At 45.9% G+C, this 21,054-nt stretch overlaps 1 protein-coding gene across 2 annotated transcripts in view; it reads right to left on the reverse strand.

Moving 5' to 3' along the window:
- Positions 1-9,252: 9,252 nt before the first annotated feature.
- Positions 9,253-21,054, reverse strand: part of LOC119466110 (DNA/RNA-binding protein KIN17) — a 47,312-nt gene continuing 35,510 nt past the window's right edge. The window contains exons 10-11 of one of the 2 annotated variants that reach the window (XM_037726594.2): positions 15,889-16,002; positions 9,253-12,235 (exon numbers count right to left, since the gene is read on the reverse strand). In XM_037726594.2, the coding sequence (XP_037582522.1) occupies positions 12,077-12,235; positions 15,889-16,002 (273 nt within the window). In that variant the 3' untranslated portion in view covers positions 9,253-12,076. The remainder of the gene's footprint in view (positions 12,236-15,888; positions 16,003-21,054) is intronic. The other variant, XM_037726596.2, reaches the window with a different exon arrangement.

A 21,054-nucleotide genomic window follows, 5' to 3' on the forward strand; every position in this document is an offset into this window, starting at 1 on the left:
TTTAAATTAGTGTTCCTGTTCTTTTCAGTAACACCTACTGCCGGAGATGGTTCGATACATGCGCTATAGGCTTAAAACTTTGTATCCGGCGGTGCTAACTGCGGGTGGAATTGGAAGCTGAGACCCATTTGTAACAGTGCCTACTTTGTATATAGTAATGTTACTAAATGTACCGTTATCGACTGCGGTTATACGGTAGTAAATAGTGTGACAACTAAGTAGTAATTGCCAATATCTTTTTTAACAGTATACCGGTAGCTCAATGTACCTCGCTTCTTATTAAAGAAATACTTAAGAGAAACACTGAATCAGTTTAAATTGCAAAAAAAAAAGCATTCTTCAAGAACTCTATCTTCGGTGATTTCGCGGCAATAGGTTGATTATAATATATTAAAACAAAATCACCAGCCCTTCCCATGTCGAGAAAATCGGGGTAAGCGAAGCTTGGTCGTGTGTGCACCCGACGTGCTACTTTTCCTTCCCTTTCCAACTACTTTTTCTTCCCTTTCGTGCAACTTTCTCTTCCGTTGCGTTGTACGATTCTCTGCTCGTCGCTGTTATCGCTTGCGTTCGATGTCTCAGGTGTGCTCGGCGGCGTGATATAGTAGCATTCGCCCACCATTGCCGCTTGCCATCTTCGGAATTGCTTCAAAATTAAATCTGTCATGTAAACAATGGATAGCTCATACCCCCTTAAGCACTGGCTTACACCCCGTAAACACGGCCTCTCCATTACGACTACATAAGCGAAATTCTACGCTGGCATGATGAGCGGCAACGGAGCCAGCTGTGGAAGACGAAAGCGGGAGAAGTGGCACGAGCGCAGCCCGAGGGGCGCCAACCAGCCAGCTGCGGAAGAAGACGACGACACTCGAGCCAATGCTGATGATGATAGTTTTCCGCGTACACCGATCCCGACACAAGTGAGTCATTAAAGCTTCGCTTAAAAATTCACATACGATTACGACACTCCCTAATGCAAAATTTGAGCGCAGCTCTATACGTGTTTTTATTTCGCGATATATCGGCTGGCGTTGACAACCTGTCTCGCGCGGCACGTTCCAAACGGAGCGAAGTGTGGCGCGACTGTCTTGCTAATATGGAGATCGCGAGAGGCAGCGCGTGGCTTACGCGTGGGCGCGATTCACAGCAGCCGCCGCCAGACAGACCTTCGCTCATGCCGCGCTTTGATGAACAGACAACGCGTACAGTGCCTCAATGCGCGCGCCCCCACGAACGGAGAAGCGGCGGCGAGCGAGCTCATCGAGGTACCCTAACGACGCGCGCGACTGTGACGCCATCTCGTATCGCCGCCATAGTCCGTCTCGTGCGGTAGTAGTAGTAGTAGAGGTTCGGGGTGGGAAAAGATGCATATTTCTGCAGCCCTTATAGGGAGCACGGCTCAGCATCTGAGGGGAGGGGAATGGGGGGGGAGAAAGAAGGAAATAGTGGGAGAAGGGTGGAAGGGAGAGGGCAGTCGTCCTCGTCTCGGGCAGGGTGTCCCTACAGCCGGTCAGCCAGCATAGTGTCCGCAAGGTAGCCGAGGACCACCTTGAACACTTGGCTGGGATTGCGGGCTGGATGCAGCAGGTCCGTGCTGGTACCAGAAGGTAGGCCCATGCGGCGGAGTTGAGCCACCATGGTGTTGCGGTGTTGGTCGAGTTCGGGGCAGGAACATAGGAGGTGCTCCAGTGTTTCGTCTGCCCCGCACATAGAGCAGGCTGGGGAGTCTGCTCACACGTTTCTTTTCACGCTTCCGCCAAAGCCTCCTCCTCCGCTTTCCTCGCTATCGCCGTCTTTCATCGCCCACTGGGCTCCGCGTTCACTCTCATCTTTCGCTGTGCTCGTTCGCTCGGTTACGAGGTACGACGCCGACGCTCACCGTAGGAACGGGCGCCTACGAGCTGCGCTCTAAAAAGACCGTCAAAGTTTCAATTTTGCATTTCTCACCGTAAAACCAGGGCCTGCACGCATCAGTGTGGCGTCACGGAACGGAAGGTATTTTTTCGCATTACGGTCGTTGTGGTACACCAAAAGTTCTTGGAACTTCCCTAGTTCAGTCTTTGGTTGTTCTAGAATACAATTTAGCCTATTTGCGCTGATACAAATTTAACCAAAGGCCCGAGCGGACGGCGTCAAAATCTATGACGCCACGGTGACCCAGAGCGGGAATTGCAAGGTGGAGTCGCTACCCCATCTTTCGTTTTTCCTGCTGGCTTACCAGGCGTTTTCTCGCAGTAAGAGTGGCTTTTTTGGTATTGTAGAAGGGTAATTTACTAACATAGCTCAAATCAGCATTCTATCCCTTTAAGCATTACTAAGCTGTTTGAAGGCTGGCCGCGAAGTTAAAGGATCCTAGGTGGTCCAAAATTAATCCGGAGCCTCCCACTACGGCGTGCCTATTAGACGAATTTTGTCTTTGGCACGTAAAGCGCAATTTTATTTAAATAAAGACCGCGAAGTTGGGGAAAGCGCTACAACTTTCGTCATTGTGTGTTGAGATGTAACGACGTACAGACTCTAGAGCACTGCACGGGCCGATTTTTTCAGGCCGGACCCGGCCCGGGCCCGTTTTTACGCTGGGCTGCCCACCCGAGCCCGATCAAAACGTTTATGGCGAGAACCGGGCCCGGCCCGGAAATAACCTACGTTACCCGCCCGGCCCGGCCCACCACCCCATTACCTTAGGCCAGAGCCCGGCTCGAAACCGGCCCGAGACCGAAAAATACATGTTTTTCAGAGTTGAGAAGCCCGAGAATAACTCTCTGCACGTTACATGCACACCACCAGAAAGCCCGAGCCCGGCCCGGGCCCGGGTAAAAAAGCACACGTCGTGCCCGAGCCCGGCCCGAGCCCGTGAAAAAACTGCTCTACCCGGCCCGGCCCGGGCTTTCGGGTAAGCCCGAGCCCGTGCATTGCTCTAGTACAGACACACCATGCGGCAAGAAGTGTGAAAGAATCTCAGTTAATGATGTAGCGCACTGTAACGTCAGTTGTCACCGTTGCCTTAAGCTCGTGCCTCCATTCGCAGTATCATATATTAGTTTGCTTTTTTTGGTTCCTTTAGAAGAGTATTGTTGTGGCTCAAGTGGTCAAGCATATTTGAAAAACAGCGAGGCACACAACGTTGGAACAAAAAGTTTAGAATACCGCCGGAATGGCTGCTTTCCATGGAAAGCCCCATCCCGTCAATATTCTCATCCTTGTGGTTCCGTGTTTCACGCTTGAACACTTTCCAAGCATGTTTTCTAATGTGAATGTCAATCTTGGCATTGATTGTCAGTCCAGTTTTCTTTCTGTTTATCTAGATATTCCAACAAAAATGTGGGCAGATCCTGCTGACAGTTGTCTAAAAATGAGGGCCGAGCCCGAGGGTCGTGCATTCTAAAATGTGGGCCGTTCACGCGTGCCACGAGGCATGTGGCCTCTTCAATGAGCCTCTTTAATGCCAACTTCGGTCACTGTGTACGTGGCACGGAGTATGCGCAGCGCACGATGCGCCGCCAGAAGTAACAGCGTGTCCAGAGGACTGCGCGAGAGAGGAACTAGCCAGGCTGCAGTTCACGCCTCATACATCACGTGTTCAGCACCTATCCATCATAATACTTGGATAGTCATTGTAAATACGTTCTGTCCAAATTGTTTTCCTTCTGTTTATAATTTCAATGAAGTGGATTTATTTCGTTCGACTACTTACGTATTTCCGAGTGACCATTTTGTAAATTTTTTTGCCAGAGCCCATTACAGGCACTTCACGTGTGATCGCAGAGCTTGCGGAGTTGACAGATGATTCTACACACTGTGCGGGACCTACGATCAAAGCAGAGGCCCTGAGGCAGGGTATCCGAAAACCTCAGCGAGGCGCATGGCGTTTCCACTGGCACTCGTGCTACCACTGTCCAGTCACGTGCTGTCTCATGACATGAGTGAGCACCAAGGGGTAGTTTGTGACCAATACCAGCACAAGCTCCTGCTGGTTGTCCAGGACCTGCACCACAAGTCTGTACCTGTGTACTTTTTATTGTGAACGAGTGTGTTAACAGCAAGTTACTTGAAAGGCATTGGGATTACAGGACGTCGAGGTATATTCTTTGGATCTTTTATAGAAATTTACTCCAAGTCCGCAGTGGTACCTGCATTGGGAATTTCGTCCTACAGCCTTTAATGGGAGTCTAGTGCTGTTTCGGGGGCTGCGGGATTCGTCAAGCTGCCAAACAGCAGCTTTTTCCCAGACTCCTATCACTTGTGGTAGGACTGTTTATGAGTGTTTTGTGTGTATAAGTTTACAAGATGGCAAATAAAAAAATTAAAAAAAGGAAAGAAAGGAAAGAAAATATTTAGCTACTGTCGATACTATATTGTTTGCTGATTTGCTTTCTCTACTGCATTCGTTCTAGGTGAAAGGGGCTTCCAGTGCAGTGTGCCTAGTCATAATGTATGCCTGTTTATGTTCGTGTTTTGCCGAAAAAATATAGCCTAGACAGACACCTACAAACACAGAGTATGCAGTATGCATGCCATCTGCCGCTCTAGACTATCCTGTAAAATTCTTTGAGCGTTTGCCCTCATGGCCCAGGAGTGGATAACACAAACAAAGCTTGTCCAATATTTGAGAGGGCACACTTAATGTTAGTGCTTCCTCTTCCAAGAATCTTGCAGTACTAGAGAAACACGTACTTTCTGAAAACCTGCACATCTTATCACATAAAGGAAGGTGATAGAAAGGTTTAGAAAAAATTACAAGACTCTTACATCTGTCATTGCTCCTCTATCGTCACATCTTACACCATCAGGATCATGTATGTTGCTTATGACGCAAATAAATTTATTATTACAATGACTTATGACGTACTAAAACAAAGGATCTTAATTTTCATAAATTGTGCATTGTTTGTAGCGGCAGTATCAAAGTTTACAATCAACATTGGTGTCAATGTGAGTGCTCTGGCGTAACAAAGCTCTTCAAACACTGTTATTCATAATAAACTGCATGAACTTAGACTGACAATTTATTTACAGACTTTGCTAATATGCAAAATCTGACACTAAAGATTGTGGCAAGGCAGTTTTGCAGATGCCCACAAGGTGGAGTAAGGTTCATAAAAGGAAAACTTGTCACCCACCTGACGGCCCAACAAGAGGTTACAAAAGAAACCAACACAGGTTTTTCCGAAAGCTTCCCAGTTGCAGAAGAAAAGGGTCTTAGTCTAGGAATCGAACCCAGGACCAACGCCTTTCCGGGGCAGTCACTTTACCATCTGAGCTAACCCAGAAATTGGTCTTGGTCATGTAGATAACAATCTTGCCTTTCATGGAGTTCATTAAAGCATCTGGCCAGGCTGCTCACAACAGCCTAACTAGTGAAGATAACAGAAAAGTTCTCTAATGGGTTAACTGAAGAATACGTCAATAACAAACAATAGCACTAGTGGCTTACCTACTGTGGCGTTGTGTTGCTGTGCACAAGGTCATGGGTTATATTCGATGCCGCCGCAGCTCCATCTTGCAGGGACCTAAATGTAATCAACAGATGTTTTCGCTGCCCCTTCTTAGCTCCCGGAATCCAAGTGCAATATGCCTCTGCATACTGATTCCGACTCCTCAGCTGAAGACTGGATTTTCTTTATTCCGTGACTCGTGATACTACTCTCCATCGGTACAACACAGCCTGATACTTGAGCACCAGAGCTGAGCGACTGTGCCGCCTCTGTAACGACACAGTCTGCATCAGTGTGCGGGTGATTCTCATCACGGAGAATTTTAGGTGTTGGTATGAATTCAGCCTGGCTTAGACACTTCAAACCTGCCAGCTCCTCCTGTAGAGCCTCTCTCAGTCGACACTCATCCTGAAGCTCGGCTTCCATATCCTCGGGTTCCTCTGAGCGTCTGCATTTCTGCATAGAGATGCATTACCCAGTTGTAGCATGCCAGACACCAGCACTCGGTCTCCTGCTTTACCTGTTAAGCCATTTCAGCTCAAACATGCAGATTTTCCCGCAATGGTGACAGTGGTAGAAGGGTGCTGCTTCGGCTTCTTAGATGTCTCAAAGGAGCAGGTTGCTCAGGTGCATTCATACCCATTCCAAGCACATCATAGACTTTTCTTCCCTGAATCGTTTCCACAACGGCTTTCGCGCTTCTTCTAAGCCTCACGACGTTCAATACTCCTGCTTAAGCGTGCACGCTTGATGCACACAATTGACAAATGTGCATATCATACTTGCATATTACTTGCATTACTTCACGACCCACAGGGTGCCAACTGATGCACTGACGGGTTTTGACAACACAGGAATCAGTAGGTGACTGCAAACGAATTCGTCTTCGCCTTGTCCTTATGCAATGCAACATGTTCACTAAAACTATAGCTGCCGATTATATATGCTTTAAGGCGAAAGCCTTATATGCCCCATGAAGCGGAAAATCCGGCGAGCGTCCGGCGTTAGCATCCGATGGCAAGAAAACCCGTGTGACCAAGTGATGACATCACTTTCCCGGCACTGCGCCTGCTGCAGCTCGCACTGCTAGATCCCATGGTGTAGAGCCACGGCGTCTTTACCCAATTTGAAAATTGAGTTGACCCACGTTCAATACCGACCTGGCCCACTCCCAAAATTGACTTGGCACACCCCCAAAATTTCGGTGACCCAAACCCAGAAAACATCAACTTTGCCCAATTCAATAATTGAGTTAACCCACATTCAAAACCGACATGGCCCACTCTCAAAATTGACATTTGCCCAATTGGAAAATTGAGTTGACCCATGTTCAAAACCAGCCTGGCCCACTCCCAAAATTGACCCGCCTTCTAATTTGGGTGGCCCACCCTCAAAATTGACTTTGCCCAATTCAAGCACATGACTAAGCTGAAAAGTATTGTGCGGAAGTCGGAATGCTTTCACATTCAATGCACGTAAGGAGACTTACGCATATATTACGCACCGAAAATTTAGCAGTGAAATCATGTGGGTTATATGCGAATTTCGACTTGAGGTGTGGCTTTATGGCAGCATGAATTTTGCCTCAAGATGTAATTTCACGACAGCGCGGGTCGCGTTGCCGTGAAAACACCTTTAGGGCAAAGTCCTCTGTCATCAGCATTGCCGAAGAAGGTGGAAACAGAGCTGCAAAGATTCGATGAAGACAATTCGTGCATCCGCGAATGGAAACTGCTTTTGCAAAGATGTGGGTGTTGTATGCAGTTATTTCCGCAAGTTATAGACACGAATATTTTTTCCCCGAGGTGTTGCAATTGGAAGTGTGGCTTACAGTGTAAATATTAAAATTGAATTCTGGCATCTTATGTGCCAAAACCATTATTTCATTATGAGGTACCCCGTAGTCGGGGACTCCGGATTAATTTGGACCACCTGGGGTTCTTTACTGCGCACCCAATGCATGGTAGATGAGCATTATTGCATTTCTCCCCCACCGAAATGTGGCAGCTACAGCCGGGATTTGATCCCGCACCCTCGGGCTTAGCAGCGCAACGCCAAAGCAAGTATGCCACCATGGCGGGTGCCTTATTGCCTACGTATATGTATACATTAGTTCGATTGGAATACTTCTAAAACTTCTAATAATAAAATTCGAGCCAAGGCTAATATACCGCTGCATAATATTCAATCGAATATTTGAAAATATAGAATACTCGCACAAGCGTAAAAATAGGGGGAAGGTTACGGAAAATCTGTGTGTGAAGTTAAATGCGGGTGGAATAAATACTGCCTGTGCAAATAATTTAGGTGTGTTCGAAAGTGACATACTTGCAGTTATCAGCTATGCTTCCCAATAACTCGAGTCCCATTAACCCGAGCAGACTGTATTTTACACTGTACTTTGTTTACTAGAAAGGGAGGTCATGTTCAACGCAATGTGGGATGTAGCTTCATCTTTCCTGGCTTGATAGAAGTTTTGCAAATAATTAATGAATACTTATCGTTATACGAAGTTCTTGGAAAGTTTTTCCAGCGTCCTCAATGAACTAAAAAAAGGCACCTTGTTAATAATTCTTAAAAAATTATGGGGTTTTACGTGCCAAAACCACGATCTGATTATGAGGCACACCGTAGTGGGGGAAAAATTACGCATTTCTTCTTGAGGGTGCACATAGTTCGCAGTTAAAAAATAATCGAGATCCAACACCAATGCTGGAACCTCTGTGCAGCAAAGCATTAGTGAGGCAGAGAGAGAGAGCGAAATTATTGAGCAAATGAAGAGAGTCTTCTAGCCTGCTACACTTTTCTGCAGAGGGAAAGGAAATAGGAGAAAAACAGCATGGGGTAAGAGGAGTGATGATGAGGATAGGCTGTAAGATGTGATTAAACACGCATTCTTGTTCCTACAGCCCATTCACAGTCTCAAATCTAAGCCAACATTAACTAAAAATTGCGAGAGAGCCTTGATGGCTCGCTTCGTTGATAATATGCCCTGGCAAGAACCCAGTAACAATTTTTGCTCAACTGTCTGTAGCTAAATTGCGCTAACAAAGAGGCTTTTTTAATACAGGCCCTGGGCCGGTATTCACAAAAAGCTTTTATGCTAGAATTGCTAGCAAAGGAAAATTTCAGCCAATCCTGATGACGTACATAATATCAGCGTAGGCAGTCAGCCAATGGCAAAGAGCACGTGCGAACAAAACACTTTTTGAATTCGTCCTCGGATCCTATTCAGCAGCAACACAGATGAGCGGCCGAAGCTTGCCCAAGGAGAGTAAGTATGGGCACGGCTCTGACATCTATGAGGCTAGCACTCTTTTCCAAAGGGAAGACTTCTTGTTACAGCCGACCAGACACATCTACAGATTGCTGTTTGAAGAGTGCAACATCAGAACGCGAGCCATCTTTTACCTTCTTAGGAGTGCAAAGCCCTTACATAGCACTGACAAAGGTTATAGGCAGTCGACCAGCCGCAATCTGACCTGCAAGTTTTCAGGGATGGAAGAGGTCACAAGGGGAGTCTCATCACAGAAAGAGGATCCTGGGCTGTCGTAGAATCTTTCTGCGAGAAATCTTTGTCCGTGCAATTTTAACTTGCCCTATGCTAGTTTCTCTTCTCTTCTCCCATGTTTGCATGGGTACGACCTGTCCCCAAAGAGGACAGGTTGTACCCATTTATTATAACTAAAATGTTTGCAACAACCCAGGATAGCCAGAAAAGAAAGATTCATTAAAAAAATGTTGTAAAAGCGTGCCTGAAGCAATACACAATTTTTAATAAGCCTACTTAAACTTCTGCAATTAAAAGCCGCCACGCAGCTAGGAAGCGCGCCTTTATTTCACCTGTCATATAGAGGTCTCCTTCTAAAGGAAAACTATTTGATGGTCCCCAATTTCGAATCCTTACGAATGCACTACTAACATGTCTGCCCCCCAATGTGATACATTTAAAACTGTACTATTGGCGCTGCTACTTCTAAAATCATGGGACGATGGAATTTAAAATGAGATACGCAGGACAGTTCAGTCGCAAGTGCAGGCAATGAGAGGCTGAAAATCTCTGGAAAAGCTGACAGCATGAACCAAAAATCGTTATTTAAAAATTTTTTTTCCGGTTTCACTCTGGAGTGAAAAACATCAGAATGTTTCGATTCAGTTTTGGTTCGAGCAAAAATAATGTTTTTTTTCCAGTTTTCAGTTCAGTTCTGGTTTGATAATGTGTTATGGCCAATCTTCTCGCAAATAAAATGTACCTGCCGTGGTGGCGTAGTTGCTTTGGCATTGCGCCGCTAAGCCCGAGGGTGCTGGATCAAATCCCGGCCTGTGGTATTTAAAAAATTTCTTTACCCAATGCCCAAAGACATTATATACTAGCAGGGTTCCAAACGAATCAGTCATATAGGGGCAACGTTTTAAAGTGTGGTTTAATTACAGGCAAGTGAAAGCAACTACTCAAACGAAACAGCTTCACTGAAAATTGGGTTGCGATTTTGCTAGGCAACACAAGTCTGCAATCTTATTTTTTATTTTTCCATGCTAAATGCTCTCATAGGATCAAATAGCAAAGTAAACGTAAATACAGGTGCACGAGCAGAAAGATAACAACAGCTATGGCACAGGCTGAGGGTCAGAGCACTGACTTTTTTGTGGGTGACGCAGAAGTTGTGCTCACTTATCACTTAAATAAGCAGCCACACGGCTTTATCCCAAAATGAAGTCCGACATGTATGGTACAAGCCATAAGTCAGAAAAGCCCACGACTTCTTCGTTGCATTTTTTAGGGGTAGACAGAATCTTATATGAATATCCTTGCAGTCGACGGGCTGATGTGAAAGCTCCAAATTGCATGGAAAACACAGTATTTTTATTTTATTGCTTTAGGTGAGGGAAGGGGACACTCCTTGCTGCCGACACGACAAGTGTAAGCTAAGAAAATCCCTCAGCCACTAGATCTTCTGAAGGATGCATGGCCGAGTCTATCATAATCTTTCATGTGCAGTAAAACCTCATAATTCAAATTTCACGGGACCGAAGAAAATGTCCCAACTAACCAAATGTCGAATTATCGAGGGCATCCAGAAAACAATAAGCAAATGCTTACTACGTAAACATGCTTTTATTTAGTTAATGAATTAGCAAGTCTTGTTGCTATTTTGTACAAAAACAGTGCGGAAGCTGCAATTCTCGTCATCTCGTGACTCAGTGGCTCTTGCAGCAGTGATCCAGGCCTCGCGACTTTCTTCACTGCACGGCTACGGCGCGCACCTTCATATGCGACATGCCTTTGCACTACTACACACACATCCCCATTATTTTTTCACCAGTGAGCTGATCGCCAACAGATCATCCGTCCATCGCACTGTAGCCGGTACTCTTCATCCTTGACAGCTTTGCATCGAGTCAAAATGAAACTGTTTGCCACAACCACTGCGGAGGAAACCACAGCCGCCATCGACGTGATTATAAACGGTGACGTTGTAGTGCTGAAGGCACGCGGCCAACGCATGCACCGAGTGCGATCGAAAGTACTGTTCGCTGCTACAACTTCGGACGAAACCGCGGTCGCTATTGATGCGATGATGGATGGCGACTACGCTGCAATCTATCGCTGCAACGATAGATTGCAGCGATCCAGGCACGCGGCCGATGCACATACCTAGTCAAACTACTGTCTACCGCAACCGCTGCCGCTATCGACACAATCATTGATGGCGACTACGCAATTGTGAAAGCACGCGGCCAACATGGTGTTATGCACGGCCGTAAATGCAAGAATAAAGGCATTAAAGGTACAATTAGGTACAAAGCGTTCCGGAGTTGCTGTCACTCACGTACAATTTCCATTGATGACTATGGCGATGAGAACTGCGCCGCTTCATTTCGGTTAGACATTAGCACCGCTTTTGCAGCGTCGTTCTTGCTCTTTTGTGTGGTACATTTGTGGCGCTCGCTTGCCGAGCTCCGAAAGCTGTCTGAACTAACTGGTGTGCAGGCAAATACGTCCGAATTATCGAGAGTTTGATTGCATTGAATAATGCATATGCCTGCCGGGACCAGAGGACGAGTCCAAATTAACAAGGGTCGAATTAACAAGGTTTTACTGTACTATGCTGGATATTCTGGCTTTTCTTACAACCAGTGCGATCATTGAAGGGTGTTCTCGATGTTTTCGATATATAAATCAGAAGGAGCAGGATGCAACGATAGATTGCAGCGATGGTAAATATGCTTGTATTACAGCGGAACCTCGTTCATACTTCTCGGAAAAAAATGAGAGAAAAAGATGTATGAACCGAAGGGTTTTTGTTTAGGGTTGCACTCCTAATTTAGTGGCCATATGCCACACGAAATTTCTGAGAAATTTTGTATTTATTTATTTATCCCCCCCCCCAAAAAAATAACGGGCGAGTAGGGCAAATGGTTAATGCCATTTCCACAAAGTAAAACTTACTGCGGTGAACATCAGCCCACTGCCCTAGCCACTCACACTCTCACCAGTAACACTTAACCAAAGCTATTTCCATCAAAGTTCACGGCGACACGCAGTATTGCAAAGGGTGACAGAGAAGATGGGTGTTTCGGAAAAGTTCTGAGAACCTTTCCGAGGAAACAAACATGAGTTCTTGCTTTCACTGATGTCACGACGGCACGTGAAGTTTGGAGAAGTCTTCGTACGGAACTTTCTCAAGCACGCGACCGCTGATTAGTCCAGAGTCGAGGCGGAGTTTTGCGCAGAAGCCTGCCTGGTCCACTTCGAGCAGAGTAGCTTCCTGACCCCGGTAGGCACCATTGACGACCTGCAACATCCATGAAACAATTATGACATGCTATCTAGAATTCACTGAGCCGCTGATATACTTTGTGGTTCAACTGAATTTTGGTGCACCTGGGCATGCACTGCTACCAATTTTGTTTCCAGGAAAAACAACTATACTCGAAAACAGAAAAGATGAAACAATTAGTGTGCTATGTTGAGTGAAAATTTCATTCGTGATTCAAGCGTTACAGTAAAAGCTCGTTAATTCGAATTTCGCGGGGACGCCCAATGAGTTCGAATTAAACCGAAATTCGAACTAACGAAATTCATTGAAAAAACAGCAGGAATTGGAAAATCACTCAAAATATTTACTTGCGAAAATAATTCGTGATCGCTGTCTGTTTCTCTTCTTTGAATGTGATCGCCATAGCCTTGTTTTCCAACGCGCGAACGTGGCAGAAAGCATCCTCTGCGTCTTCCTCGAAGCCGAAGAATAGACGCGCGACACGCATAGCCTCCATTAGTTCCAAAGCTGAGGGCCGCGTGGGTGCATCATCCTCTTCGTCATCCGCACCTACATCGACGACGGGCGCTTCTCCACCAGTCACCTGCGCGATGATATCATCATCGGTGATTGTGCCGCAGACCGCTGCACAGCGATCTGCATCGACGTAGTCGTCGAAGGTCACGTCCTCCAGCGCATCCCGCAATCCGGCAGGAATGACCACGGCCTCGCGCTCGTCGGGCTCGCAAGCTGTGCCCTCATTGGTCACACAAAAGCCACTGTGGCGGAAGCAATTGGCAACAGTTGTTGCCGTGAGCTGAACCCAGGCCCGCACCAACATATGCAAGGCCGTGAGCAGCATCACATCGTAGCGACACGGCACCGAACGACTTCGTAGCTCTGACGTACACGAGGCCTAGCGACTGAATGTGCGGCACACAAAGGACACGGAGACTACGCAGACACATCCGGCACGAACCGCCACACGATGTGAAGAGCGAGCGCAATGACGACAGTGACGCCGCTGCGCTCGCGCCATCTATCGTTGAGCCTTGAAAGCTTGCGGCAGCAGTATAAAATACCACCATGCAGCGGCGCGCAGTTCGAATTATCGATAGAGGAGCCGATGCGCACGTGAACTAACGAGTTGGTTAACCCATAGACGCCTATATATTGTGGCCGGACCATGACCATCAGTTCGAATTAACCCGAAAGTTCGAATTAATGAGGTGTGAATTAACGAGCTTTCACTGTATTTATGTTTACAATATGATTTGATTAATACCAAAGTTTCACTGTTGGTATTCAGCTAATACCACAGAGTAAGTATATAAACCCTAGAGGAAAAGCAGAGTGAAAAAAGTGGCAACCGCAAAGGTGCTACTATGTTGCTAAGACTCACATTTGTAACGCTCAAGATATTGAAAATAATATGCGAAAACCACCATTGAGACGTATCATGTACGTATGAACAACGTGTAAAGTTCACTCCGTATATTTTTCAGAAAGACTGGATGGCTATTCATAAAATTTTAATGTAACACTTACTGTGCATGAAAGAATGCATTTGCAGGCGCCTCAACTAGACGGTGCCGCCATACTGAGAGACGCTCAGCACTGCTTTAATTCGGCGTCTCGTCTGAATCACATCTCGCTGTCAACATCTGTGCGCCTGCACAGAGTAGCAACATGGTGGCGCCCTTGCAGCGGCCAATTTCAATGCATGGGCGCTATGGCAAGCTTTTCCCCTAGAGCTTGTTAACTTTATGGCTCTCACACCTAGCTAAAGGTACACAGACGGTGCGCCCTGTTCTAGAGGTAATCTGCCGCATGCGCAAAGAGTGGGCGCACCGAGATGGCATGGTATCATGTGCACTGTCTTCTCGCACGTTTAGTGCTGGAGGTTTCTTAATCTCGAGTTTCGGAGAGGCAGAGGAAGCATTCGTTCCTTGCTGCCGGTGCTTTTCCAGATAGCGTCGTCCCACTGCAAGAGACACTATCAGCTGCGGGGGCAGAACGGTCATGTAAACGTGGCTGGCTTCACTTCATACCGTCAATGTGAAGATATCGCTGACACGGCCTGAAACCGTACCTTTTGTCACTGACTCTCAAATTGAACAAAAATTTTTTTTTCTGATTTAAATTTGCTTTACTCGATTACCGAATAATTCAAATAATTTTGTGGCATATTTTTACTCTATAGTGTAAAAAGAATCTCTTCGTGTTACCAACATCCGTAGCGTGCTTGGTACTGAGCCAAGAATGCCAATGCTCCAAGACGCCGACGCATTTCGCGCTATAGTCACGCGAAAATGAAGGTACAGTAAGAACTTTGTTGATATGATCCCGTTATTTAAGATATTCTGGCACCAACGTTTGCAGTCGAGAACACAAAAAGAGACCTATTACAGCTATGCTTATTTTTTACTGGTTCATACGTTCCCGGAAAAAACAATCTTTCGCACCAACGTTCAGAACATCACCAAAGTACGATTGTTTTCTGGCCTCTAGGTTCCAAGTAAATACGAAGAGGCGAGGCATTCACAATCGCAAACGGTAGCCGCTCACAGCACCAGCTTCTCCGCAATACTTGTTTGCCCGTCTCTCCTGAAAACGCCAGCGCACACTCAGTGTCCTATTCCGGTACCACCAAATCTCCCTCCTGGTCGTCGCGTGCCACATTGACAGCTATTGGTGCCAATCCCACTGCGATAAAAACCTACACCGATCTGTTCCACAACGTGCGAGGCGTAGTACCGTTAGAAGCATACTGCACACCTTAAACAGGCAATAACCCAAACAAGCTGCCATTTCCAGGTGGTGCGAAGTGAGTATCATATTTCGCTCTGGCGGCATCATAGACATCGTATTCTGGTGTCCCCCATCATCTCGATTTCGTTTCAGCTTCCTGTCGTCATCTTAAAACACTACACAGCCAGAAAACGACAATGTGCATATCGGGCCATTCCAGCTCCATGTGCACTGGCATCTCATGCCACAAAAATTCGTGCCGAGTGGGCACATCAAAACTTCCCGCCAAAATTCCCCTCTCGAATAGCTGCTGGCCCAGGCCAAATTCGAGGAGCACAAACAAAAACAAACGCAAGTTTTCCGAAGCCACAAGAATGACAATGCATGTCTCGGGCCCTGCCAACTCGCCACACATAGGCATCTCGTGCTGCCTCGATTCGCGCAACGCTTCACGTCACGTAAATGTCAACTTCAATTGAGTCTGTCAAATTTTGTGACCTCAGATCGTACGTTTTCCCGGTTAGTACCTTTTTTCTCGCATTTTTTTAAATTGACCAATGAACGAGGTTCAACTGTGTTTCAGAAAGTGACGATCTAAGAATGTGGCACACGTTTCTTTGGCCACTTGTGGAATAAAATCACTTATTTTTGGGCAAATTCGGCATTTCAGACTTCTAATAGTTCTGACATATTGGCAGTCCCCGTTGAGTCTGAATGATTGGTCGGCGACTGCATCAGATATATCAAAGGTACTTTTCCATTGAATGTAACTTTATTATGATGAAGGTAGACTTTGTTGAATGAAATGCAGAATAAAATAATACCCCTGTGCACTATATGATATCAATGCAGACGAGTCAGTGACTTAGCCGAAAGTGCTATTAACGACTGCCTTCTTTGCTTATGCAACACTTGATGCACTGGCAGTGGCATCTCACCTTGACTCGGCGCCCAATGTTGGGGATGACCGTCTCCAAGTGACTCTGGTCCAGTCGCAGCACATCGCTGCTGTCCAGCATACGAACCGTGGCCACATACCGGTCCTGCACGTCCTGGTAATGTACAGGAGAAAGAAAGAAAGCTGGGCTTGTAATTTTTAAACATTAACATGCGAATATATTGATATGCAACAGGAATAAACGAAGGCCACCTCAGAAAGGCTGTAATGAAGAAGCTCATGCCGACTGCTAGTCGATCGCCAGCTTGGTCGCACTTGCACTAGCATTGTAAATACTATACCTTTGTAAGTAGCATTCTGCTTGCGTTGCACATAACAATACTCTATTTGGCATTATGAGGTCTGTAAGGAGACAACTAAAAAACATTAAGGCTGAACCCATCTCAATATGAATGTCGATGTTAATGTGATTAGCACTGAAGCAATGTAGCGACACAGCACCGTCCTGGTAATGTACAGGAGAAAGAAAGAAATCTGGGCTTGTAATTTTTAAACATTAACATGCGAATATATTGATATGCAACAGGAATAAATGAAGGCCACCTCAGAAAGGCTGTAATGAAGAAGCTCATGCCGACTGCTAGTCGATCGCCAGCTTGGTCGCACTTGCACTAGCATTGTAAATACTATACCTTTGTAAGTAGCATTCTGCTTGCGTTGCACATAACAATACTCTATTTGGCATTATGAGGTCTGTAAGGAGACAACTAAAAAACATTAAGGCTGAACCAATCTCAATATGAATGTCGATGTTAATGTGATTAGCACTGAAGCAATGTAGCGACACAGCACCGTCCTGGTAATGTACAGGAGAAAGAAAGAAATCTGGGCTTGTAATTTTTAAACATTAACATGCGAATATATTGATATGCAACAGGAATAAATGAAGGCCACCTCAGAAAGGCTGTAATGAAGAAGCTCATGCCGACTGCTAGTCGATCGCCAGCTTGGTCGCACTTGCACTAGCATTGTAAATACTATACCTTTGTAAGTAGCATTCTGCTTGCGTTGCACATAACAATACTCTATTTGGCATTATGAGGTCTGTAAGGAGACAACTAAAAAACATTAAGGCTGAACCCATCTCAATATGAATGTCGATGTCAATGTGATTAGCACTGAAGCAATGTAGCGACACAGCACATTGCCAAATTCATCGCTTCTGTGCACCCGACCTCTTCAATATTCCGTTACCGACATTGGATTCACTTCTGTGTAGCTCAATGCAGCTCGCTCAATGCACGCTCTGGTCCACTCTGTTCTCCTCACTTCTATCTCCACACGACTGCTTTTGGTGCCACCTTTTTCACTACTCTGCAGCTGACTTCTTCACTTATTGCCTCTTGTTCTGGTTGTATATGCAGGCACGTATCCAGCGGCACAAACCCATTTTGGAGGATTGGACAAGAATGCTAATACTTGCTGTCACATGCCCAGTTATGGATACCCCAAGACCAAGTTGTCTATTCAAGCACATAACCAGTGCCCCAAGTTTGCGTGAAACAGGAATAGGGCTGTTCGCATTCTTCACGTCTGAGCAGTTTGGTAGACAGTCACGACTTGGAAAGAAAGGATGGCTGGCCATAATACGAATGTGGCATGCAAAGATTGCAATACAGATTCACACTCGGTTGAACCAAGTGCTGTTGATAGCTGCCAACTTCCCTCATGCAGCACACGTGGGAAAGGAGAGATAGAAGTTCTTTATTGGAAAGCACAGACTTTTGACGGCATGCATATCAACACTGACATGTTTCTCTGCATAGAAAAGGCAAAGGATATTAAAAGATTCAGGAGTAGAGTGGAAAAAGGAAACTAAAGAACGTGCGAGTAAACCTGTTGTAGCTTATAGGTGACGCAATGAAAAATTCATACAAACACGATGATGAAAAATTCAGCCCCTTCTTTATCATGCAGTGAACCATGGTTGAAGCTTTCCAAAAAGGCCAATTTCTTTGAGGTATGAATTCAAGGCTCGCTGCTGTTATCAAAGGCAGGGCATAAGACGTAAGATGTCAAGTAATGTTAGCAGAACGTGACAATCATGTCCATTTGGAGCGTAAGTCAAAATTTATTATGGTGATAGGTGGGACATCCAATTAAGAACATATTTATTCGATTGCCGTATTTTTCGGTGTATAAGACGCATTTTTTTTCCAGAATTTTTCGTTGGTGCGTCTTATAAAACAGTGCTACTTATATACGTTCTGTCCCCCGGAAAAACTGTCGTCAAAATCGGATTCGATGTTATGGCCACATGAAGCGCGCTGGTTGACTAATTGCTACGGGTTCTGTGCGCGCCATCGAGGTACCGTGTTCTTCTCGATCGAGTGGTAGAAGGACGAAGCAGCATCGCAAGCGACGGTAGGCCGACCTCGAGTCGACCGACCCCGAAGCCGTCGCACTTGCACATCGCTGTCAAGATGCAGCGCAAACAACGCAGTTACTACTAGAGTACAAGCCCCCCCCCCCTCCTTTCTCCCGCTCTGCCTTCCCGCTTTCCTCCCTTGTGCGCGATTCGGCTCACGGTCGCATGCGTTCACTCACACATACAGCATACAGTGCGTGGGGACAATGTTATCGCCCTTGGAATTTAATCACAATTCATCGCGATGGACAGATCATCTCAGCAACCACGACAGCAGAAATGCACCTGGAGTGTCTGCATCATCGCTATCGCAATTATGGAGGAAATATATGGCACCCATACGCTTGCGCGTGACCTGCGTTCACGGACTGAAGCATCACTGTAATTTTTTTTAATTGTTTATCGGCCGAATAGGTGAGTCTTATACACCAGTGCGACTTATAAACGTTTTTTTGCAGTAAAACTGCCATTTTGAGGGGAGTGCATCTTATACAAAGGTGCGACTTATAGACCGGAAAATACGGTATAAGGCAGTCACTATTATGAGGCAAGTATGCAGTTGGGGGACCCGAGAAAAAATAACATAGGTATGCGCACTAACACAAGGCAATATAGAGTAGCCAATGAATTATTCACACTTGACGGGGATTACCCCAATACTGAATAATTGCAAGTCTCCGAAATAATCAGTGCTTGTTATATGAAAATTTCACCTTGAGGTGTGACTACACGACAGCGTGAATATCATCCTATCGTGTGGCTTTACCGCAGTGTGTGCTGCGCTGCCGTGAAGCCACACCATAGGGCAAAATTTGTGCAGCCGTGAAGTCGCAACTCAAGGCGAAGTTTGGACATTTACTGCCTTTACTGTCAATTTTTTAAAAATTGTTGGTGTGGGCTATATATGCAAATATACTGCCTCACCTGCCAAGGCTTATTAGTTGCTAGAATTTGTGCTGCCATTTAAAATTAGGATAACCGGAAATGCAGAGCTTATACCAAAAAACTGACATAGTAACTGAATCTATCAGCCTCGCATATAAGGCTTCTAGGCTGAAGAGGCTGGGAAAAAACCGTGCCTTACAATTGAATAAGTACGATATATGGGTTCTATCTTGTCGAAACTGCCCCAGTTATCAGCGTACAAATTATTCGTGTGCCTTCAGCAATGCAGATAACCATTTGTGAATGCTAGTTAGGTTGAAGCTGATGGTATAATGTCTCTGACTGATGAAAAAGTAGCTACGGGTTTCTTGATGTTACTCCAGGGACACCAGAGATGATGTTTTTCGTCATTAGGCATATTTTATTACCATGTTTACCATGTCAGATTTTATCAAAGATGGTCCTTTAAAATTTCTCTACTGAAGTTCAATTATGCACAGCTTCATCCAATGATTGGAGCACTTATGTGCAGCACTGCATGACGCGGTGCATGTGCACTGAATGAACACTCGCTAACAAGTAGCAGAACATTTATTTCCGTGTACGAGACACATCATGCTTCGATCCTACCATCACACACATTATTTTTCTTTCTTTTAATAAAGAGGCCCATAATAAGGAGACAGGAACATGCGTACCGCAAATTGCCTACACTCTAAAAACAGTTGCACCCTTTGGGGCGTATTTTTGCCACAGAACAATAATCATCATCTGACTTGCATGGCTTTCCTTTCTTTAACACTGTGCGCCCGGCACTTCTCGGTCACGAACGACAAGAGCGTTATCAGCGTGACACAGCGTTCTCGACAGGGAAGTAGCAAGTGCAGAGTTTTCAAGATAGGAAACGCAAGCAAGACAGATGACGATTATTGTTGTGTGGCAAAAATGCGCCCCAAAGGGTGCAACTGTTTTTAGAGTGTAGTATTAGACAAAGAAGGTTTTGCAAAAAAATAGGAATGGGCAAATATACGGTATTGTCGAATATTCAATCGAATAATGCTATATTTGTTATTCGCTTCGATTCGAATTCAGGGATTCGATATTTTTGAATTATTCGGCGCTCCCGAATAGGCAGCCAAAAGCCACAGACGGCCGGTACACATCTCGGAGGCTATGCATCATGTCATGGCTGCCATACATCAACTGTAAATCTCGAAGGCTATATGTTTTTGCATTAAAGAGCCTGAAATGTGCGACGCAGAAGAGCAGAAGCGGCACTAGTGCACAACCGAAACGAAGCGGCGGAGTCCGCATCGCCATAGTCAGCAGCGGAAATCGTATGTGAATGACAGCAACGATGGAACGCTTCGTGCCTATTTGTGCCTTTATTGTGTTTACCGCCGCGCATAACAACGCGTTGGCTGCAGGATTTCATAGTCGCCACCCATCATCATGTCGATAGCTGCCGCAGTTTCTTTCACAGCGGTTGCAGCAAAAAGTAGTTTAGTTTTGACTCAATACACACGTCGGCCACGTGCCTAAAAAGCTGCGTAATGGCCATCCATGATCGCATAGATAGCGACCGCGATTTCATCTGCAGTTGTTGCAGCGAACGGTAGTTTCGATCTGACTCGGTGCGTGCGTCGGCCGGGCACGGCCACGCTAGCGTCAAAAACGGCTGCGTCAGCGCCTTGCCGTGAAGTCCACCGTGGCAATCGCGTCTCGCCGCGCGGCAGCGCGATATGATCTCGCGCGCTCTCGGAACGCGGAATCACCGTGAGCGAAAAGGGTGCGATCGGACAGCGTCCAGAAGTCCCTCCATAGAACCACGAGAGACAACGATCGTCGACTGATAACCTGGCGCGGAGCGGCGGAGGTCCAGTTGCCATTGGC

Source organism: Dermacentor silvarum, chromosome 10 (assembly GCF_013339745.2).
Source record: "Dermacentor silvarum isolate Dsil-2018 chromosome 10, BIME_Dsil_1.4, whole genome shotgun sequence".
In the NCBI taxonomy this organism is placed as follows: Eukaryota; Metazoa; Arthropoda; class Arachnida; order Ixodida; family Ixodidae; genus Dermacentor; species Dermacentor silvarum.